Source organism: Toxotes jaculatrix, chromosome 8 (assembly GCF_017976425.1).
Source record: "Toxotes jaculatrix isolate fToxJac2 chromosome 8, fToxJac2.pri, whole genome shotgun sequence".
NCBI classification, from domain to species: domain Eukaryota; kingdom Metazoa; phylum Chordata; class Actinopteri; family Toxotidae; genus Toxotes; species Toxotes jaculatrix.
Genome location: NC_054401.1, coordinates 23488435 through 23511757, shown reverse-complemented (window position 1 = coordinate 23511757; position 23323 = coordinate 23488435). Strand labels below are relative to the sequence as shown.

At 42.4% G+C, this 23323-nt stretch overlaps 2 protein-coding genes across 4 annotated transcripts; both read left to right on the top strand.

Moving 5' to 3' along the window:
* The first annotated feature begins 597 nt into the window (after positions 1–597).
* On the top strand, positions 598–5602 carry fbxo43 (F-box protein 43). Of its 3 annotated transcripts, none has more exons than XM_041044760.1 (6): positions 598–729; positions 1800–2669; positions 2818–3573; positions 3813–3915; positions 4107–4301; positions 4812–5602. In XM_041044760.1, exons 2-6 carry the CDS (start codon positions 1861–1863, stop codon positions 5058–5060), a joined length of 2112 nt encoding a protein of 703 aa, XP_040900694.1. In that variant the 5' UTR covers positions 598–729; positions 1800–1860; the 3' UTR covers positions 5061–5602. The 3 variants fall into 3 exon arrangements, with proteins under 3 accessions (XP_040900694.1, XP_040900693.1, XP_040900692.1); XM_041044759.1 differs by having other exon boundaries at positions 611–744; XM_041044758.1 differs by lacking the exon at positions 598–729 and adding an exon at positions 1499–1551.
* A 289-nt stretch (positions 5603–5891) lies between these two features.
* LOC121185649 (regulator of G-protein signaling 22) lies at positions 5892–23131 on the top strand. The gene is made up of 24 exons (XM_041043930.1): positions 5892–5913; positions 6006–6034; positions 6147–6209; positions 6297–6479; positions 6600–6685; positions 7391–7575; positions 7689–8421; positions 8572–8733; positions 8938–9124; positions 9499–9621; positions 9814–9915; positions 14743–14937; positions 15362–15451; positions 15845–16035; positions 16212–16374; positions 18143–18307; positions 19821–19889; positions 20526–20684; positions 20838–21017; positions 21109–21300; positions 21413–21559; positions 21849–21948; positions 22674–22778; positions 22863–23131. The coding sequence occupies exons 1-24, from the start codon at positions 5892–5894 to the stop codon at positions 22889–22891; spliced, it is 3660 nt and encodes a 1219-aa protein (XP_040899864.1). The 3' UTR covers positions 22892–23131.
* Positions 23132–23323: the final 192 nt, after the last annotated feature.

The window sequence follows — 23323 nt, the reverse complement described above, 5'->3', positions numbered from 1 at the left end:
GTATAGAAAATTGCGGCGTTGCTCTTTAAGCTCTTCACCTTAACCCTTTCATGCATGCATTATGAAAACCTCATGATTTTTTTCCAGAGTGTTTTTATCCTTCTTTAGGCATGGAAAAAAAAAACAATGCAATTGAAATTTTGTTTATGAACCTGTTTTTCGTGGAGTTACAAACATGTCCATTCTGTGTGAAAACTATGAAACTAAAACATTTTTAATGCTGCTAATCTGATGTTTTGTCACAACATTGTCTGCGGGTGTACATATGTTCTTTCTCCCCTCTGATTTGCTATCTCATCTCAAACATCCACCGTGTTGGCTGATATGCAACTATAACAATAAAACCCGTGCATATACAAGAGAAACGCTTTTGAATACCTGTCCATTGTAGTGACCACTATGCACGAAAGGGTTAAATTAAAAACAACTAAAAAGTTGATAAACACTCCCAAAATGAAAAGAGATAACATTACCTGCCGCTGTTTGGCCAAACGCAAAGCTTGGACCTGTTACTATGGCAACCGCGCACGACAGGAAAGCTGCACTCCAAAAGCGGAAACACGTGACACGGTCAACAGGGAGCTCCAAATTTGAAAACGTGGCTGGTTGGAGCTAGTAGGCGAACATGTAGCAAACAGAAATAACGACAAGGGGTGCAAGCTGAGGCCTACAACTACAACTGCGCCGGAGGAAAATATTGTCTTTGCATTGGCCCAGTTTTATTAAGAAGTAAGCGCAGAGATAGTGAGTATATATTTATGTATATATATATAACCTGTGTTTTAAGGGTAAATATTAAGTGTTTTTTTACGACACAGCCAAGGAAGCATCGTATAAGCCACTATCTAGTAGCTTTAGGAAGCTTACATAGTGATGATCATACTATGTTGAATGTAGTGCACACATTACCGAGTGTAAAATATTTAATAATGAATCCTCCAAGGGGATGTTGTGCTCATGCTTGGATGTTACTCTTGCTAATGCTGCGTTTGTCAGTATCGGTGACATTACACAAACAACGTAACGCAGACAATTTAACAATACGCTGTCGGATGCATTGACGCAGGTGTTTTCACTTCATGCTAATTGCTCCAACAAGGCTTTCTGGGACTTTAGGGAATCTCACAATGCGTTTTTACATAAAATGAAGACTTTTAGCCTAGTCTTGGAAGCACTGAACTGTAGCAAGTTCTTTCATTAGATCTGTTTTAAGATGCATTTTAATAATATAGTTTTCTTTGTGCACGATGACGTTATTGTATTTGTCCTCAGGGCCCACTTCCAGCAGTGTAGGTCGGTGTAGGTTGTCCGTCTTGGCGGCTGTAGCTCACGTTATAGCGGCATCTTAAAGAGCACGCAGCCACAATTTAAATCGGCAGCACGCGCTCTCCTAGCAACGCTGATAAAACGGCTGAGGATGTTTGGTGTTGAACCAGCTGACTGTGGTTATTGACAAATTGTGTAGTACAAACTGTTACCTATATATATCGACCAACGACTGCAAGGCTGATTCGACATATTTATATAACTTGGCTTATCTTCTTTCACAAAGTGAGTCCAAGATAACAGCACAAAATTAGAAATAAGACTTTAACGCACGCAGCATTTAAGCTAGCTTAGCTTTGTTCTGTTTGTCATGTTTGTTTCTGTTTGTGTCATAAGTCATAATAACGTTTGTAAGTGTAACACGTTTTATTGAAATGGGTTACTTACCAGGCAAACTCAATGCTTTCCTGTCACGTTTGTCAGTTATCCTGGACCAGTATTATTTACTATTTACTACTTTCTGTTGTCTGCAGGTCATCTCACCTCTTGGTGAATTCTGTGTTGGGGGTGAAGCTTGCACACAGGAGGAGGAAAATGCAGTGCACCCCTGAATCAAATGTCTACCTAGAGAGCTGTAAAAGCCAGCACTGTTATGATGACTGCTGTGACAGTGGGTACTCCGGTTTATTCCACAGTCCACGCAGCATCAGTGGAGTGGACTCCTGCAGGTCTTTGTCTCCTGTAGAATTCAATGAAACACCCAAAGAGAACCTCAGGCTTTCTGTCACACCTAAAGTGAAGACCAGGGAATCAATTGGGCTTTTGGACAAAGACTCCAGCAGGGTGCAGTGGCCCTCAGCAGTTAACTGGTGTGAAACTCCTAAAATACATAAAAGACATTCATTGAGACACAGACTTCTAATGTGCAACCCCTCCACAGATGTCAAAACTGACAGCACAACATCACCATGCACCAGAAGGACTGAATCCTCTGTCAGTACCAGGTCTGAACACTGGCTCAGTGTATCGTTTGACTCTCTGGAGACTGTCACAGGGGCTTTGGCATCAAGCACTTTAAAACTGGACCAGGACCTGCCGTTATCTGGTAGGAAACGCCGTCTCCTTTTCTCACAGGTGAGGACGTCCACTCTTGAAGATGGCAAACTCCACTCTGGTCACCCTCCTAACTTTGAGAGAAGAGTTTCATTCTCTGGTGTAGATTTCAGCCGGAGCATTTCTGCCTCTGATGAAATTAGTATTGAGACTCCACACATCGGAAAATTCCTGCCTGCCTCATCTAAGGAAAACTCTCAGTCACCAGTCAGTAGTGGGACAAATGGCCTAAATGACACCTTAAGTGGCTTGTGCACACCATCATCCACACCTACACCCAAATACATCAGGTATGTGCTTTTTTTTGGACACTTGACGTTCAAAAATTTTGTACTTTTTTTTTCCCAGCTGAATATTTGGATAATAAGAATGTTCTTTACATCAATCAGAAAACATGCCCATATTAACTCCCTTCTAACTTGTCGCCTCCTGCAACAGGTTTGTGTGTGAAGATAGTGGTTTCAGTTCCCTGGCCCTCGATAAATCCCAAGACTCCTCAGTGGACCATGATGGCTCATTCCAGGAGCTGCTGCTCTCTGCCTCCAGGAGAAACTGTGAAACCCCAAGTCTGGCAGAGGCAAAGCGCCGCTCCCGTTTGCAGCGTCAGTACAGGCTTTCCACACTTAAAGAAGGGGGCTCGCAGTCTGAGGAAGACCCAGCTGACAGAAAGCATGAACATCCTCATCAGTGCCACAGCTATTCTAAAGATGATGTTTTTGCTGATGGTACCACCCCTCCCAGTGTCCTTCCTGTTAGATGTGGTAATAGCATGACCTCTGATGGTTTGGCCAATGCAAAACAAGACTATGCCACCCCACTAAGAGCCGCCACCATAGCCAAGCCAGAAAACATGACACCTTTTGGCACAGCTCATGCTAATCCAGATTTAACTCCTCATAGGACAACCCCAGTCAATCTTTCTCTGACTCCAGCTTTGCAGCTGGTTCATGCTATGTGCCAGCAGAAAGCCCAGATGTTTGTTGGCCAAAGTCCAAGCCTGAAGGAGCAGCTGAAGTCCACAGCAGCACTGGCTGAGACCCCACTGACGTTCCGCACCGCTATGCCATTGGCGGGACTGATCGGCAGGAAGATGGGCCTGGGGAAGGTGGATATACTCACAGAGCTGAAGAAGAGGAACCTCAGACACATCCTGGCTGTCATACTCAGCCAACTGACCTCTGAGAGTGTATACAGGTGAGGGATTCATGTTTTCAACAAACTTAGCTCTCATCACTGCTATACAAAGTGTTATATTTTTTTCAAATTTTTGTTGCATCTACTGTATAACTTAGCACACCTTCCTTACTCTTCAAATTTGAAGTAGCTCCGTTCCCAGGTTGACATTGATTAAACATTTATTTGTGACAGTAGCATTAAGTTAAAATACATGATTTCAAACTTTGGTCTCATGCCTGTGTTTTCTTGTTTGACAGGTGTGGTCAGGTGTGCAAAAGCTGGAATGAAATTATCCAGCAGGACAAGCAAGCTAACATTAGGAGAAGGAGCCACCTGAGTGAAGTGAAGGCTACTCTTGAGGTAGGAGATTTGCCATTGTAGCCACTATTGGTTGTCCAGTTACTAATCAGTAATGTCCGAAAACTAGTGTTAGGCATTATGCTTGTGTGAAGTAAAATTTGTATTATTGTTTTACTGTCATCCAGCAAGACAGTCAACTAATGGTGACTAATAGCTGAAATGACCTTCCAACCTTTTTCTGTGTGTTATAGCTCAGTGGTGCTGTCCATGTCCCCGAAGCAGAGACCAGACTGACTCTGCTCAAGAGGTCGGCCCTCAAGACAGTTCAGGCCCAGTCCAGGACCTCCAGCTACTGCACCCCGCAGTCAGGAAATAGCACTTTAATCGAATTACAGCACAGCGTCTTGCATTCAGGCAGCAGCAGCAAACGGGAGAAATTTCTAGAAGTGAGTATTAAAACCATTAATTTGGATTTTTAAAAAAATCTATATTTAGATCATGAAGTGTTCTCTTGATCGTTGACAGAGAAACATGTACTCTCACATCCTGGTGAGCGTTCCTGACTTCCTGTGCACCCCTGCTTTTTTAGAATATACCCGGCTGATTCTGGCAAACCAGCAACCTTTGATATCTGTATTAGATTTTTGCCTTTTTTAAGCTTTATTATCTTCATGTGCATTGTCATTTACTCCTCATGTGAGCTCTTTTGTGCATGAACTAACTCTGAAACGCCACAGATCCGCCCAAGAAACATTTAGTTGTCAAGTGTCCAATTACTTTTGAACCATGCAATTTGGGCCATGAGAGTTGCAGGCTCTGGATCTCACACTCAATTCTTTCAATGACATAAATTTACTCAAATTTGGCTCTTTAATGGAGTATTCATTATGTTATTTCAAATTGAATGAGCTGAAGCACAGAGCCTCAACCCTCATTGAACTTTTTCTTCCTTTCAGGTTGCCAAAACCCTCTTCAATGATGAGTCCCTCAAGCCTTGCCCCCGATGTCAGCATCCTGCACGGTGTCACTCTGTGAAAGGGGAAGGTGTGTGCAGCAGAGCTGACTGTGCTTTCCAGTTTTGCACCGCCTGCTTGTGTGCTTTTCATGGCTCTAGAGAGTGTGGCAGCCAGTCTGTAGGCCGTCGCAAAAGTGACATACTTCTTCCAGGAAGTGCTCAGAGCAGGCGAAATGTTAGGAGACTATGAGAGCAAAGTGAACTGTATTCCTTCTTGCTGTGCTAAAGTCAGTTCAGCATGTTTTTTCTGCCTGACAGTGAGAACAAGGCTTGGCAATGAGGAAACTCATTTGTTGTTAGTACATGAGAACAACTTCTGTACTCATCATTCTGTCTTTGTGCCTGTCTATGTACTGTATTTTCTCTCTTTTTTTCAATGCAATTCTTTCTACTGTGTTTTTAATTATGAATTTGAAGCGAGGCTTACCGGCACTTCAGTGATTGAGTTTTGCTGTTGATGTTCTTCTCGGTACACACTGATCAAGTGTACAGAATGTTTTTTGGAATTCCTCTGAGGTTCCCAGCTTTTACTGATGTGTTTTCAGATCCGTTTTAAAATAAATTTGTTGGTTTTTATATTTTTATGTCTGTGTCCCTGTCTCATTTGTGAGGGTCTCCACTGTGAGCAGTTCAAATCAATTTTTCAGTGTTTGGCGCCATCTAGTGGTATGATCATACCATGTCCAAACTGCAACAACAGTAATTCCTTCATGACTTATTTTTTTTATTACATGTAAAGCCATCTCACATGGTAACAGTAATGTAACTTTTGTGACTGATTTGTAATAAAGTAAGAGGATCTCAAAATGCAAGAGCTACAAACTTGTATTTGTATGTCTGCTCTTCTCTAGTTAAACTTTTACTGCCCCCTGTGTTTTGAAAATGAGTCCACTTCCATAGCAACCTGCAGTGTGTCTGTAATTACACCGAGAGGTTTGTGGCTGGCCGAGTGTGACCAAATGTAACTACCTGGTTTGACTACGTGTCAAAATACTGTACAGGCATTTGTATTTTTGAGAACATGTGTGGAGTAGTGTCAACAGGTAAGAGTGCTGCTTTGAAAAAATTTAATTTTTTTTTTGACTTTTTGAACTTGGTTTGCTGACTTACTGTAAATTTTTCTTTCTCTCTTAAGAGTGTCCACATCTTTCTGCTGTCAGTTTTGTGAGTACAAGTTTGACATAACCTCGTAAAATTCAATCTGTAACATCAGTTTTGGTTTAGTAGAATTTCCATACTTTGTCTCTTTCAGTGTTCAATGATTGTTTCCATACAGGAACACACTCTGTCCTCTGATGATGTGCTGGCTCACTTCTTCAATGATTTCTTAAGCCTGCCGGTAAAGTAGTCCTAAAGTATAGATATTGCATATTTTCAACAAAACCTATACCCCAGCTACTACTTATACCCTTGTATCTTTTCCCAGTCTTTCCCAGAGACTTTGCTGTACAACCAGGAGACTGGGCTGTTTGAGGTGGTGAGTGGAGCAGCTGAATTTATCTCCAGAAGAATCAGATCAGTTATGGACGGCAGCAAATCACAACTCCTTACTCGTATCCCCACAGTGCTGACCAGAACTCCTCCTGCAGACAGCCATTACACTGTCCGTGTAAGCAGTGAATTGTTTCTTTAAGTGAAAATCACTTATTTGGTTTTGAAGATGAGCAGAAGTCTGTGCTGCAGTTTTAGGAGATTTAACTTGAGGAATCTGTCTCCCTGACATTTGCAGTGCCTGGACAGAGAGCAAGGAATTCAGTGGATCACAGAAGAAAGATTACCCTTTTTCCTTCAAAGTGACTACTACGTTGAATACAGGTACTGCAAGTGGTAGCCAGTGTGTTTTTGGACCTACCATACATAGAAAACAAATGTAGACTGACCTCTTATTTTACATTAGTACATTTATGTTTTTTTTTTGTTTTTTTTTTCTGTTTTTGTTTACATACATGATATTAATACTATAACTTACAATATTATAACTAAGCTTAGTTTAGTTTAGTAAGCTCCAGTCAGTGTGTCTGATAGCTCATGCCTTTACTAAGTTTACTGTCATTACTTCAGCTCCACAAATAACCTTGAGAAATGCTTACTTACTGACCAAGATGATTAAGATCACTGGCTTCAGTCAGCTGTGACACACAGTATAATTATCACTGTCAAAGAATGCTTTTATAAGTGACTATGGGGTATTAACCTATAGTACAATGTGGTCATTGTTTAGTTTCTGGGAATCCTTGTAAGTGTTTTTAAGATTGTTGCCCTACTTACTCCTGTGTTTTAGTACACCTAATTCCTTATTCAGTGAGATGCTTTAGGGTCACATCCCTGTACAGATCAGATGACTGACTGCTAACTTGCAACCTACACATGGAAGCAATGAAAGAGAAATAACAATAGTTAATAAATTAGTTAATTCTATATACATTTTTTAAATTAATGTATAGTAATTATGTGATGCTTTCAGGAAAAAAAACATGTTTATGTATTCTGTGTATCAGTTCTCTCTGTTTTTTTCCCCAGACTAGCCAAGTTGTTGTTTCAGTGGGACCCAAACCTCTGTATCCAGAGAAGGAAGAGCAGCTCAAGTCGGACCTACCTGTCAACCCCACAACTGTGCTGTTCCTCCCAGTTTGACAGAGAAAATAACAATGCACTGAAGGCCCTCACATGCTCAAATTCTTTAGAGAATATTTCAGCACAACAAGGTACGGCCTGTCAGTTTTCTGTTTGTACCTCTATGTGTGTTGTATGTGTGTGCAGACTGAAGTCTAGTTATGAAGCTAAGGATTCCTATGTTGTCTTTTTCCTTTTTGTTCAGGGCCAGTGACCATGTACAACTTTACATATCTACCCTCTGGCCAGAAGGAACACATCAATACAAAATGCAGGGAATCATCCAGATGTTTCTCCAGCTGTTCTGAGCAAGATTACCCATGTACCTTTTCCTCTTTGTCCTCCTCATGTTCCTCCCCCTCTAATCTTAAATGTGAGAAAACTCAGGATCTCCAAAGCCCACAAACAGAGTTACGCCTCTGCTTCACAGAGCCATCAGCTGGAAACTCAAAGATGAAATATCTCACTGAGTCCAGTAGCCAGAATTTTGAGTCTTCTGAACTACAGCTGGAGTACCTGGCTGCCAGAGTGGTTAAACAGGTGCTTAACAATGCCCTGAATGTCATGGGTGATCAGAGCCAGGACAGCATTTCTGACTGTACCAGCACAGAGAAATCCTGTGAATGTAATGTTTGCCGACATTCATCTAATGGAGGCAGAGAAAGACTGAATGGGAAGAAAGAGAAAGTTCAGGAGGGCAAGAGGGGGAGTGAAGCGAAGACAGAATGGCATCAGAAGAACAGGGAGGTGGGGAGAACGGGCACAGACCAAGAGAGTATCCCTGATATTTGTTGCCATGGAACCTGTTGCCAGTACAATAGAGCAGGCTTGGACAAGTTCAAGGAGTTTTTGCGAGGAACGTCAGGAGAAAAGCTATATAATCTCTGGATGGATATAGAAAAACTGAAAGCTGTACAACACAGAGAGCGGAAGAACAGGTGAACATCAACTTAGTCTTTTTTCACTCTTCAAACTGACTGCTTCATGTTTTGCAATCATTTGTAACTCTGTAGATGGCAACTACAGATACATTTGTCTTTTTAAAAATATGATGAAAATACAAGTATCAAATGTGATTTTTTTTTCAGGTATTTGGTCCTGATGAGGGGCCGGTACCTACTGAGCAGCAGTCAGAGCAGTCTGAACTCAGAGCTGCTCTCCACACTGGGACTGACGACCTCCCCCTGCTGGACAGAGGAGAAACTGTGCTCAGTTCAGCCTTACCTCACTGAGGCTCTGCTCTACTACTGGTGAGAGTCACATTTAACTGTTTTCAACTTCTTAATGTCATTGATTAGAAGTTTATTTATTTGTTAATATCCTATTTGTTATCTCCTGCATAAACTGGATGTATCACATATTGTCAGGTCACTTTACCTGTGCCTAAAGCTTTTTATATATACATATATATATATATATAAAATGTATAATTTCTCTCTCTGCCTCTCCAACAGGGTTCCAAGGTTCTGGAAGTCTCGCTGTGCTCAGAAAGACCAAGATGATACCTCTAACGTGGGGCTGTGGTCAGAAGGGTGGAAGAGCCCTCTGTCAGGCAGACAAATCCACCGTGACCCTTTGACCCTGCCTCCCCTCCTCCATGGCAACGGCTTGTTCCGATCCTCCCATACTGTCCATTCACAGGTAGGAACAGTGGGTGGATACAATAGGACTGGATGAAATGAAATTTTAAGTTGAGAAGCACTTTTATGTCACTATAAATTGAGTGTGTTTGGATTTTGGACTCTGCCTCGGACAAAACGACTTAATAGTAATTTCACCACCTTTATTCACTTTTTGTACATTGTAGGGAATTTAATTGTTGAAAAATGATTGTCCAATTTACAAACAATCTAATCATAAGTTGTAGCCCTAGTTTATATACATAGACACACATATATATATATATATATATATATATATATATATATATATATATATATATATAAATTCTTGTGCTATAAAAATTCTTGTGCTGATTGTATTAAATGGTTTCCTCTCTCTATCTTTGTCATCAGTTGTATTTTAGCAGAAGTCAGTCACTGGGAAGCAGGAGAATGGAAAAGATGTTTCAGGCTCTCTGTGTTGATTCACGTGCCGGCTTGTACTTCACACACTTCTGTGTACAATCTGGAAACCAGGTACAACAACTGCTGGATTTTTTTTTGCACTATAAATTGCACATTAATTCTGTATAGTCCATCACATAACATTATGGCTGCTATACATCCAAGCTGACAGATAACATCTTTGTAATCACAGCTTGGAGCAACACAGTTAAAACAGTTTAAATCTGATGTGACAGACACTGTGATTCCTTTGTCCCATCTCAGCTGTGGGAGAGTGCAGTTTACTTCTGGACTGACCTGCAGCACTACCATGAGCTGTTCTACCAGGATGGGATGGATCCCTACAGAGTACAGAGAGAGGCACAGGTCAGCATACACACACACACACACACACACACACACACACACACACACACACACACAAGACAGAAGTTGTTCTACTAAAGATTTCACTGGAAGATTTCCTGCATTCATCGCACACTGACTATTAATTTAAGAAAAATTACTAAGCTGTTTACTACTTACAAAAGGTTAAGGTTGTTGTTAAGGTAGTTTGATAGAGACTTATGATGCTAAAACTAATGTCATTAGCTATTTAACACTAGAGAATAAGGGTACACCCTTATGCCAAAACGGTGATTTATGACCCCCCCCCAACCCCCCACCACGTGGCGTAAATCCCGCCCCTTGATGACGTCACTTCCTAACCTAACCTCTATGACATCACTTCCTAGACCCTCCCACTGTATCCCCCCACCCCCTTTTCTGACCTCACTTCATTCATCCTACCCCCCTTCATTGTTTTTCATTCCCTTCAAGACAACATAAAATAAATATAAATAAATTAGGGGCGTTTGATGTGAACATTTGTGTGTGCTTGATGTGAATATTTGGGTGTGCTTGATGCGAACATTTGGGTGTGCTTGATGTGAACATTTGGGTGTGCTTGATGTGAACATTTGGATGTGCTTGATGTAAACATTGGCTGTAGCTGCTTTCTCCTTGTGCTGTGGTCAAATGGAAAGTGCAAAGTGACAGAGTTTCAGATCAAAGGGTCAATATGCAATGTTGTAGACTATGGCGTCTCGTGACGAGGCATTTGTTGATTCGAGCGTGTCACAAAGGTGAGAAATAATGTTTCAGTCTCGATGAACGTTGATGAGACCCAACCATCGACTTCATCATTTGAAGAAGGGGTCGGGGAGTCCTCAGAGTCCTCCGTGTCTGAGGCGGTGGCGGGGGATGAGGATGGTGGCGGAGGCGGTTGTGGTGAGGACAGTTGTGAAGCCGGAACCGAGGCCTCCTCCGTGTCTAAGGCTGGGGATGGAGGTGGTGAGGACTGTAGAAAGGCACAAAGCTTGGCGACCTCGATGCTGCCGGTCCGTCGGAATTGAAGCAGATCCCTCTGGATCTGCGCATGATTGGTTGAGTTCATGGATCCTCCTATTAAACAGCAGGCCTCGTCGTGTTCCATCTTGTCAGCAAATGTATCTTTTGTCTTTTCCAAGTCTCTTTTATAGCGTTTTCGAGGTGTGATGTAGGAGGACGTTGCAGAGAGAAGGACAAGAATTTTTTCACCACTAAAGCATCCCTCCAGTTGCGACAGCTACAGAAAAGACTAGCGATATTTCCTTCTGATTGATTCATCATTTCATGCCAGACATGAAATGGCAGGGCTAATAATGTGCGGAATACACCGCAGTCTGAATTGAAATACTCCAAGACAAGGAGCTCCTCACTAGCAGGATCCTCAGACGTCCGCAGGCTGACCCGGAGGAACCATCGACCACAGGGTGTAGTTTTGGATAGCCAAACGGCGCTGAAAATGATCTTTTTCTGTGCAAGCTCCACATCAGTGGGGAGAGGTTGCAAGCTGTCTCAGCCAGCCGACGCAGGGGAATCACGGACAGCAGGCTTCTCGATGCGTCGACGGGCCAGCAAGAGTTTCATCATACTCCAATCGACTGAAGTCAGTGTAGCTATGTTGGACAGAGCACCCAAAGCTTCATCCTGATCCCGCTGATATATCCACAGCTCCCCTGTTTCATACTTAAACACATAACCCCACCATCCACACAGTCCATAGGGCTCTAAAGACCATTCTTTTTTCAGAGAGGCAGCGGCCGGCATCTGCAGTCGTCGCAGATACATCGTCGTTTTCTTTGGAGCATTCGGTGTTGAAGGCATGTCTTCGTAGACGTTTACAGTTGTCTCACTAATCATCGCACCGGATACAACGGGCGTCTTTTGCTGAGACTGCCTTACGACGTCTTCTATCACTGCTTCATCACGGATCACACTGTTTGTCTTGCGGGTCACCTGTCTGGTCTTTCGTCGCAGACCCTCACCATATTGATCTCCCTCTGGCACAGAGAAAACAGCTCTGCGCTCGTTGTCACACCTCATTTTTCCCGACATGATGACTGCTATACTGCCTCGTATGCAACTCTTAAAGTCTGTCGGAACCTATATAAGCGCTCTGCAGAAAATTGCTGGAGAGGTGTGATGATGCGGGGAGGGGTTTTCCCAGGGAAAGGAGCGTCAGACATTATTTCTCACCTTTGTGACACGCTCGAATCAACAAATGCCTCGTCACGAGACGCCATAGTCTACAACATTGCATATTGACCCTTTGATCTGAAACTCTGTCACTTTGCACTTTCCATGTGACCACAGCACAAGGAGAAAGCAGCTACAGCCAATGTTTACATCAAGCACACACAAATGTTCACATCAAGCACACCCAAATGTTCACATCAAGCACACACAAATGTTCACATCAAGCACACACAAATGTTCACATCAAACGCCCCTAATTTATTTATATTTATTTTATGTTGTCTTGAAGGGAATGAAAAACAATGAACAATGGGGTAGGATGAATGAAGTGAGGCCAGAAAAGGGGGTGGGGGGATACAGTGGGAGGGCCTAGGAAGTGATGTCATACAGGGGTGGGGGGATACAGTGGGAGGATCTGGGAAGTGACGTCATAGAGGCGGGGGTTAGGAAGTGACATCATCAAGGGGCGGGATTTACGCCACGTGGTGGGGGGTTGGGGGGGGTCATAAATCACCGTTTTGGCATAAGGGTGTACCCTTATTCTCGAACACTGTCAACAGGCTTGCAGTATAAGTATAAGCAAATCAATAATGTCAGAAAAAAGGAGAAGGAAGCATCTTTACCTACACTGCAATAATTCCCAAAGGAGAAGGATTTTCTCTATTTTACAAATAAATGAAATGTGCAGTATGTTGTGAATTTTTTGTCAGTATGTGTCTTTTTGCAGTTTCAGTTTGAGACTGAGTGCATTTGCTAAGATGAGTTCAGGCTGGTTCAGCAGATAGTTTCTGGCACCCTGGTGCATCTGTGGGAGTTTTCCTGTCATTGAACAGTCCTCTTGGGGTAACTTATGAAAATATTAAATACAATATTTATCATTATTTTCTGCTTGTTTTCATTAGTTTAGAATAAGCCCTTCATACGGTATCTACACAGGGAGTGTATATACTGTATGATTCTTTAACGTTTCTTCAAGTCTCACCAAGGCCAACTGTACATCAACCAGATTTCAAGTAATAAAAAATAGGCATTTTCATTTAACTCGTGTTTTTGTGGAAAAAGAAAGAAATTTTAGCCAATTTAAAACTTAAATTAAGATGTTTAATACAGAGAAATACATTATGCAGAGCAATAAAGAGGGTGGGTAGAAAAACAGAGAGAGAGCTAACCCTAACCCTAACCCTAACCCTAACCCTAATCCAGCAGTGGGTGTTAAGCAGGATCATGAGGGCAATATTTGGTTTGCAATCACAGATCCAGACTATAGATCTGTGATTCTAGATCTGCCAGCCTTGAATTAGCAAATGCATGGACTAGTTTTTCAGTATGTTTATGAGGCAGGATGTGCCTGATCTTTGTGAGCAGATGTTCCAGTCTCTGTAATAGGATGTGATGGTCAATGGTATCAAATGCAGCACTAAGATCTAACGAGACATACAGAGACAAGTCGTTTGTCCGATGCAGTTAGAAGGTCATTTGTAATTTTCAGCAGTGCTGTCTCTGTGCTGTGATTCACTCTGAATCCTGACTGAAAATCCTCAAATTAAATTATTATTATGTAGAAAGTCGCACAACTGATTGGTGACTGCTTTCCCGTGGGTGTTAAAGAGAAAGGGAAAGTAAGACATAGTTGGCTGAAACACCTGCATCAGGAATAGATTTTTTGAAGAGACAGGTTTGTGGTTTAGATGAAGAAACCGTTAATGTTAGTTGGTGAAGGTTGATGGGAGAAAAACAGTAAATGTATATCAGGTTTTACAGTTATTTCTAAAGTTCCTGTGTTTGAAGATAAAGAGGTAGAGAGGCTTTACTACTGAGAACTTTAAGAATACATGGATCAGTAGAGCTGTGACTCAGTCAGCCTGGCTACAGAGCTGAAAAGAAACCTATGATTGTTTTTATTTTCCTCTATTAATGAAGAGTAATAGGCTGCTCTGGCTTTGCAAAGGGCCTTCCCATATGTTTTAAGACTATCTTGCCAGGCTGAGAGGGATTCTTCCAGTTAGCTGGAACTCCACACAAGTTTTTGTGATGTTTTTCTCAAAATATAATCAAAAAGGAAATGAAACAGAGAATGAGTGCAGCATATTCTGTTTCTCTCCTTTCTGCACACACGCACATACACACCTGACCTTTTCTGCATGCTCTCTTGGCCTGCCACTCCCATTCTCCTCGCTGCTTCTCTCTACCCTCTTTACCCCTCACTAAGTGGAGAGATTTAAACCCCCATAAAAACAAGTGAGTCAGATCCCCCCCTGCAGGTCTGCGCCAGTCCAGTCACCCAGAACCACCCTGTCTGGCTTCAGCTGGACCAGGGAGGAAAGCAGAGTGGTATGGTCCAGAATACCTCACAGTGAAATCAATTTTCCTTCAGTTAACCTTTGGTTCACCAGAGGAATATTTAGATGATCTTTCCATGGTGTTGCAGCCAACAGGGTTAAAAGACTGACATTTATGTGGTGTGATGGCAGCAGTGATGAGAGACGAGTGAATATTGTGTATGAGAGCATTGAACAATGGTGATGATGAAAGTGATGGTGGTTGTGAGGAGAAATGTTTCTGAAGTGATGACATTTCTCTCCTCCCCTCCCCTCCCCTCTCCTCCCCTCCCCTCTCCTCTCCTCCCTTCTCCAGATCTTATATGCCACATATGTGTACAGTTCTGCCAGGAGGAGCATTGGCGTGGATGAGGAGATCAGAAGGAAGGTGTATGACCAACTAATGCCAGCTTTTGAGGAGCTGTTTGATGAGGTTGAGGAATACACACTGAACATCCTGCTGGAACCATGGACACTGCTGGTCAGCAGGGACAAAGAGTCCTTCCAGAAGGTAGCCATAGTACACTCACAGTCACTAGGGAATATATATATATACTATGTGTGTGTGTGTGTGTGTGTGTGTGTGTGTGTGTGTGTGTGTGTGTGTGTGTGTGTGTGTATATATATATATATATATATATATATATATATATATATATATATATATATATATATATATATATATATATATATACACATAGATAGATAGATAGATAGATAAGCTGATATATGCTGATAAACCCCAAAATATTCCATTTATTATAATGAACTGTGTGTTGTTTGTGAAATGCTTGGCATTTCTGCTCGACAAATGACTTCAACTATTAATCGATTATAAAAATAGTTGAGTCAATTAAGTTTCTTTTGATTGACCAGTCATTTAATCAGCTAATCACTGCAGCTCTAATTGGCTTTATGTCTGTGTGTACGTCCAGGTGCGTGTGCAGGAGGAGGTTCACACGGTTGAAAGCCGGGAGCCCAGGGAACCCCGGAGTGTGTACGAGGAGTCACAGCGCCAGAAAGAGGTCAGGTCAGATAGCGTGCACGAATGCCACATATTTATAAAATGTTGTAGAAAATGTAAAATGCTCCGTTAACCACCAATAAACACACACCTGTGAACATAAAACAGCTAATCTAAACATTAATGTTATGTATCGCTTAGTAACAATGTTGTTAGTCTACTGTTCCAAGACTATATTACTTGGCACGAATGTGCCATTTACAATGGTGTCACACTGCTGTTATATAGAAGCAATGATCCGTGGATGTTAGAACATTGACGGGGCGGTATTAGGCATGATGTGATGTGGAAAAATCCCTGCTATGAGTTTTAAACCACACCTGATTTTTTTTTCTCCCTTTTCTCTTTCTCTGTCATGTATTCTCTGCCTCCTCCTGCTGTATCGCCCCTACAGGTGCAGCAGTCCAGGTCCATGCAGTCTCTCTCTCCTACTGCTTCATCCACTCCCTTCTCAAAGGGCCCCCAAGCATCTGACTCTTGGTCCAGAGTGTCTCCAAATTACCAAGGTTATCGTCTAGGTTCCTTACTTCGTCACCGCCATGAGATTGGCCACTTTATGTCTTTCCTCCAGAGTCAGGATGCCAGGTAAGCTGTGTCACACAGACCGTTTTATTATCAGACTTTAACTCAGAAATACACGATGCCCCCACACCAACACATACACAGTGTATTTATAGAAATGTACTGTGTATGATTAAAAAAGATACAAGATTTAAACAGTCTGTGTAACATTTTTGTTCTGAACATGTGTTTCTGCACAGTATTCATCTGACATGCTGGCTGGATCTGGAGCAGTACAGAAGGACTCCGCAAAAGGACAAGGCTGTCAAACAAGAGAGGTCCTCTCACATTGCAACCAAATACCTCAACAAGAAGTACTTCTTTGGCCCTGACAGCCCTGCGTCAACAGAACAACAGAATGATGTACGTCACTTACATAATTTGAAAAACAGTATGTTCAGTTTCAGGTAAATTGCACGCATTAGTTTCCACTGAGTTTGAATTATTGTTAACTTCGTGGGAAAGCATTACAGAGACAGCAGGTAGAAACATGGCACCTATGACATGGCAATCCCAAGATGGGAGGGGGGCTCCAGCTGAGGCTAAACAATCGCATGTGATAAACAGAGGTTGCTGTGGCTCTCACGCAGTTTCCCATCTCCCTTCTTTGGCATCCTGCAGACTTCATGCTGACAGCTCTGACAGCAGGGTGTCACTGGGGGAAAGGGATGAGAAGACATGGTTAGAATTAAAACGAGGAGGAGGAGAGGAGCGTGATTTGGATCCAGGGAAGACAAAGAAGATCAGCTCCAGTAACAATGACAGTGGGATGAAATCTCTCCTGACATTTATAGTCTGAGGTTAGGTTTCTGGATTCTAGGATTACTGCAGGAGGGCATGGTGTGTAAAGTCAGGATGAGTAGATGGGACATGTTGGAGTGAACCTAATTTTCTTTCTCAAGACACCAAAGATCGCTGCTATTCAGTATTTATTACACTGTCTCACCAAAGAGTGTTGCAAGACTTTGGTTCCCAACCATTTTTCCTTAGACATATCCCCATAGCCTTGTCAGATAAACTCAAACTGGGTGTTATTTAACTTTATTAATTATAGTAATCATTAGTGTTTTCATATAGTTGTATCAACAGGTTGGTTACTTGTTCTACTACCACCTGCAGTGGCTGAAGCTGGACATTTAAACCATTTAACTAACTACTTCCCTCATTTACCTGATACATTCAGCTCTAGCTGGCTGCTGCTTATCCTTTACTGTTTCTAGCTAGCAGTAGCAGTTTCAACTGTTGATCTGATACTTCTCTATTCCAGTCATATCTGTGCTAACACAATCCCTGGCTGGGAGTCACTGTTACAGGACATAATAACATAACGGCCACATGAAGAACCCTGATTGTGTGGTGTTCTTGTAGTTCACTTTTTTGACATGAATTCAACTCTGGTGCATGACCTTTGCCATTTGTCATCCTCATCTCATAAATACCATCAAACTAATCATTATAAGTGCGCATTTGAATGAGAATGCCAATTCTGGTGCTCCTAACTCTGTAGGATTGGGTCTGGCTGCTGCTCATGCATCTCAGCGTTGGTTCTTGTCTGCGTGAGCAATGTAGAGACTGACAGCTTTACTGCTTTGGCCCTTCACTCTTTCAATCACTCAGTCATCCAGTCACAGATTGGCCCCCTTTCATCTACAGACTCCCACTCCAGTGCCACGACTGGTTCTCATTTCTGAAGCCTGCGTGTGTGTGAGTGAGTGCATGCATGCATGCCTGTGTGCGTGCAGAATGAGATGAGAGAAAATATAAAGGAGATATAAATAGGGAGACATGGCCAGATTGATGTATGAAGACAGAAGGCAGACAGGGAAGATGAAGACAATGCAGGGATTGTGGGAATGATGAAGAGCACAGCAGGAATCAGCAAGGAGAGGAGTTTTCAGTCGGGTTTCCCACTGTGGGCAGTTTTCTCCTCTGAGTTTGTCCACCACCTCATATGTTCTTCATGTGGTTTAATAGAAATCTTTAGGCGTGTACACTCCTCAGCCTCACAAACATCTTTAGCATTCTTATCAAACACATGAACGCACATGCAACCATTTGCATCTGCTGAGGCTTTGACTTCCTTCTTCTTCTCTCCCTCCCTCCCTGTCTGTCTGTCTGTCTGTCTGTGTAGATACTGCATCTGGCAGGTGGACTGGAGCGTCTGAGGCTCGAGTGTCTCTCAAACCTGGTTGTTGTGGAGATCCAGGACATCATCAGGACTCACATTGAGAAAATATGGCTGCCTCAGTTCCTGTCCACAGCAGAGTTCACAGAGCGACAGAAGCACAAACCAAAGGTGTCTATCCTCACTTTTAACTCTCTCATTGTATTAATGGAGGCTACCAACTAAAGAAAAAACCTTTGGCTATTGCTGGTTATACCGGAGGTCCACAGTCTGGACAAGAATGGCTGTCAGCATTTGTTGCCATTATTAAATTTACAAATGGTATTTTCAGAAGTCACTCTAAGTACTCAAGTTAGTTGAAATATTTTAATTACATTATGGAAATCTTATTTTTTTTAACATTCATGGTAGCCAGGCAAAGTATCCTAATGACTTTTGTGATCCCCTGACCTTTCCTCTTGCACCACCAGCAGACTGACATTGGTGGCTTAGAGTGAATTAATTCAGTAACTTTAACGTATTGCCATTAAATTTGATATAGACATTACTCATGTTCCCCTCCAGATGATTTTTAATTATAAGTAATATAATTATTCCTGGACTTTTCCACCAACATCAAATGCTTACATGCTAAGCTATGATTGTGACTGTGTTAATTACCTGCTAACCATGGACTGTGTTGTGTTTAAACTCTGTAACAGCTGCTAAGTCATCAGTAAATATCAGAATCATTAGAGGTCAGACACACCCAGAGCTTGTGAACATTCATTCATTGGGTCTGTGCTGCTGTCACTTTGATTTAGAAAAGCACACAAATGTGGAATTATGCTTCAAAGCAATGACCTGGAGGTTTTGATGTGATTCCAACTTGTTCAATCTATTAATTGTATAATTGGCTACTGTACAACTATTCTCAGTCTTTCTATACGTAACACATCCACGAAATGAACTCTGTTGGTTTGATTTGAATTCTGTTTCTTACAGTGGACACCGTTTATTTTATTGTCTGTGATCACATAAAAAATATGGGCCCACTGCTAACACGAGGTCCTAACTTATATAAACTGTACTGGTAATAATTACTAGTGTTACTAGAATTAAAGCATTTGATCCTTGTGGTATAATGGCCTAGAGAGAGGACAGAGATAAAAAGTCAGATGCACATTAGTGGCTCTGCTATGTGAGAAAGCACTAAACGCTGTCACCGTCCTGTCTCAGCTCTCTCAGGTTGCCTCATCAAGAGGTAACACAAACACCACAGATTCTGCTGCTCTGCCTCATTATGTTATCAAGTTTACTATGTTTGGACACACGGATCCTGTCATTAAGTAATGAGAGGTAGACGTCGTTTAGCATTACACTCTGGAGGAGGAGATGAGTGGAAGGGTGGAAAAGGCGGTTTAGAGGTGAAGAGGAGGACAGAGGAGGTAAGGGGTAGGAGACAGACATGACGTCAGAGAGGTGAGGAGATCGAAGGAGGCAGATCAGAAGAAATGAAGCCCGAGTTAAGGGTTAAGGTAAAAAAAGGAGCGAGAGCTTTAGTTACTGCCGGTGACAAAGAGCAGTGAGCAGTGTAGAGCAGAGAGGTTTGAGAGGTGTTCAGTGTCCCTGTTAATTCGAGTTTGCTCAGTTTCTGGCTTCTGACCTGTGTGTGTGTGTTTCTGTGTGTTTCTGTGTGTGGTAGCCCCAAGCAGCAGGCTGGCTCTCACAGCACGTCTACCATCGACGCAGAACGAGGCGAAAAGCCTGGAAGGTAAGGAGAAATCCTCTGGGGAAGCTGGATATTTTGAATGGAGAGAAATAAGGCATTTCCTGGCCTGAAAGCATGTGCGATTTAGTTCATGACTTGGCTTCAAGCATTGGCTTTGTCAAATACCATTTTGGCCTTGTGGTTGGTTTTCCCAAATTGGATCCAGGATAAATAAGATTAAAGCATCAGCATTACTAACCTTCTTTTAATAGTCTTTGGAGTGTTTTCCATGCAGCTCTGTTCCCGTCTTCTCATCTCTGCTCCGCAGTAGAACATAGATATAAAACATGAGCATTTCACATTTTCAGCAGGATGATTACAGGAAGGAGTTTGCCTACATGATTGTGACTATCATCTTTATGATCATTATCTCATCATTGGCAAAGAGCAGGTTCTGTGAATAAAGGAGTATCATTATCTCAGTTTTCTGTGAGCTAAGACTCTAGCTCATAGGTCACAGATGAGCTATGATCATCTTTACTGCTGTTCAACAGCACACTGCACTGGATCTTCCTCTGCTGTATTTATGTTTCTTGTTATAATGTTTACAGTAATAGGCAATAGCTAATTTTGAGTTTAATATGTTTAATATGGCTGAGAGCAATTTGTTGTTCTGTCCTCTGTCTCGTCCCCCTGCAGGCTGAGGGCTTATGGATGAGTTCCTCCAAAGAGATTCTCCTGTTTCGACAGATCTTACTCAACCCAGTCACTTGTATGCAATTCCAGCACTTTGTCTCCTTGAAGGGAGACTTCCTGGAGAACGACATGCTCTTTTGGCTGGAAGTCCAGAGGTATAAGGTAAAAAATATGTATATAACTTTATTCTTTCCATATTTTCATATTCATATTTTACACCTCTCAATTAAACTGATAAACAAATCATTTTAGGGGCAGTGGGAAAGAGTTCAGGTTCTACCTCTCATTTCTCTCTCTCTCTCCTCCTGTGTGAAGGACCTCTGTCATTCTCACAGTGATGAGGCCACCATCCAGCAGAAGATCTCCACCATCATCGACTGTTTCATCGACTCGTCCATGCCCCCCACCCTGCAGATAGACATCCCTCCTGAACAGGCCCAACACATTCTGGAGAAACGCCACGAGCTTGGCCCTTACATCTTCAGAGAAGCACAGGTTGTATGTGTGTGTGTGTCTAAGAGTGTAGTTGTGTTGCGTGTTTTCCTGTCTGTGCCTAATGCAAGTGTTTTTTGTCCTGTTCGTGTAGATGTCAGTGTTCAGTGAATTGCTGAAGTTTTGGCCCGAATTTCAAGAGCTGAGCAGCAGCGTCCAAGAGGAGCAACTCCTTCCTCTACTGCAGGAGAAACGAGTCAAACACAGAGCCAGAGTGCGAAGACAGAGGAGGAAGGAGGAGGAGGAGGAGCAGGAGGAAGAAGAGGATGAGAGGAGGAGAGTTCAGGTGAGGAAAATACAAGAGCTACAACAATGTGGTTATACAATACCTGATATTACTGCAACATTAAAATCTGTGGAAGCAACAAACTTAGTTCAACCTGATGTCTTTGGTACAGGAAGAGTGGGAGGCACAAGAATCCAATTTTAGTGAGGAGGAGGACACAGACGAGGACATAGACGATGTAAAAGAAGAACGAGAGGGAAGAAGTGGAAAAAAGCAGTCGAGGACACAGAGCCGGGTGCTGGTGACTCCCACACAGCCGGTAAGGAGCATGTTCCTGACAGGGAAACACTGTGAAGATAGAGCTGAAGACGTGTTTGTGTAAATTGTATCATATGAAGAAAGCCAAACCAAATTAAATGATTTCATTTAGTAATGATCTGAAAGTAACATATTAAAATAAAAACAGCAGAGATGACGATAAACCGTGAAGTCCAAACAAGGACTCATCAGTCCCAACCACAGACTATGGAGCAGAAACACAATCCTGTAACTGAACCGTTTTTCTAATCACGTTAGATCTGACTCAATTTCTGGACGTTTTCCCTCAGCTGTCGTGGTCCTATTCCAAGTACATGGCAGCTCTGAAGAGAGAGGAGGTGCTGCTGAGGAAAAAGAGTCAGCTGGAAGCCTCGTTCTCCACAGCCTCAGGTACACACACACACACACACACCCTTTGTTTTGTCTCCCAGGGCTCAGTTAAACTCGTATATCCAGAGCTTGTGACTTCTCTCTGCTCGAGTAAGTGGTCAGTCAGAGTAAATTCAGGAAACCATAACACTGATGTGACATTTAGCTGTTCCCACGGTAAAATTCAAGCTAAAATTTCCTGGGCTCTGATATTACCTGGCAGCTGAAGCCAAAGCATTGTCAGACCGACCCCCACCCCCTCCTGTCAGACCTGTCTCATTATGTGGAACTCTGGCCAAAACAGCCACTTCAGCCTGTCCATTAAGTGTCAATGTTCTGTGCAGGAGTTAGTCAGAGCCCACTCTGTGCGGCTCTGTAACCAAAGCATGACGCTAACGCAGTGCATGATGAATGAGGATGAATGGAGATGAAGCATAGTGCAAACTGTGTTTTAATGGGATGTATAGAGGAGAAATACTATTAGGAGCACAGATGGAGACCATCGCTGTTTCCTACACGGTGGAGACCAGCTCAGCATGACGGCCTGAGACTACATGTACAACCAATATGGAGATATAGGAAGAGTCCAGAGTTGAGGAGGAGAGCTATTTTATGGTAAAAAAACAGGCCTGTAGCTGAATTCTCTAAAGTGTAAATAACCATTCTTATTTTCTCCTCAGGGACTGAATGAGCAGATGTTTAACACTCAGCTCATTAAGTGATTTGTGTCTTTCTCTGTCCTCCAGACTCCTCCTCTTACTGCAGTGTCAGGTCAGCGGGCAGTAAGCACAGCCTCGGGCAGTCACACCGCTCCTCCAGAGCAGACAGTAAACAGTGTAACAGATATAAAAGTAAGTGAACACTGCTTTTTCACTATTTAACACATTGCCTGAGTTATGTTCTGGAACATAACTCACTGTCGTGTTTTCCTGCAGGAGGTGTAAGAGCCTGCAACATGAAATGAAACCAAAGCCTTAAGAACCGACACAGATGAGACGCTGTTATCAGAGCATGACGAGGGAAAACAGAGCTGCTGCTGATATCATGATGATGATGATGATGATGAGGCTGAGTTTACACCTGATGTAAGAATATTTTCAATCCCAGTGTAACAAACACCTACGAACTCTTTTACTGCTACTGTGTGAATCCTAGCAGATTACCATGTAACAAACTGTACTGGTATTTAGATTTGTTTTAGTGCACAATATCAGAATAACACTTCACATAAGTTTAAATATTTTTATTACAACCTTTCTCTATTAATATCCATTTATATACACTGAAGGCAACAGACTTAAATTTTACGTAAAACTCAGGAGTGCAACAATAACGTGTTGGCATCAATGTAAGGTTACAAAGAACAGTGTTTTTGTCAAACAAATATGTTACATCA

Coding starts and splice junctions, on each gene's coding strand:
- fbxo43 (XM_041044760.1), top strand. CDS start 1,861: ATGCAGTGCACCCCTGAATCAAATGTCTACCTAGAGAGCTGTAAAAGC. Junction 3,916..4,106: donor AAGTGAAGGCTACTCTTGAG/GTAGGAGATTTG, acceptor TGTGTGTTATAG/CTCAGTGGTGCTGTCCATGT. Junction 4,302..4,811: donor AACGGGAGAAATTTCTAGAA/GTGAGTATTAAA, acceptor TCTTCCTTTCAG/GTTGCCAAAACCCTCTTCAA.
- LOC121185649 (XM_041043930.1), top strand. CDS start 5,892: ATGTGTGGAGTAGTGTCAACAG. Junction 21,301..21,412: donor ATGAGAGGAGGAGAGTTCAG/GTGAGGAAAATA, acceptor TCTTTGGTACAG/GAAGAGTGGGAGGCACAAGA. Junction 22,779..22,862: donor ACAGTGTAACAGATATAAAA/GTAAGTGAACAC, acceptor GTTTTCCTGCAG/GAGGTGTAAGAGCCTGCAAC.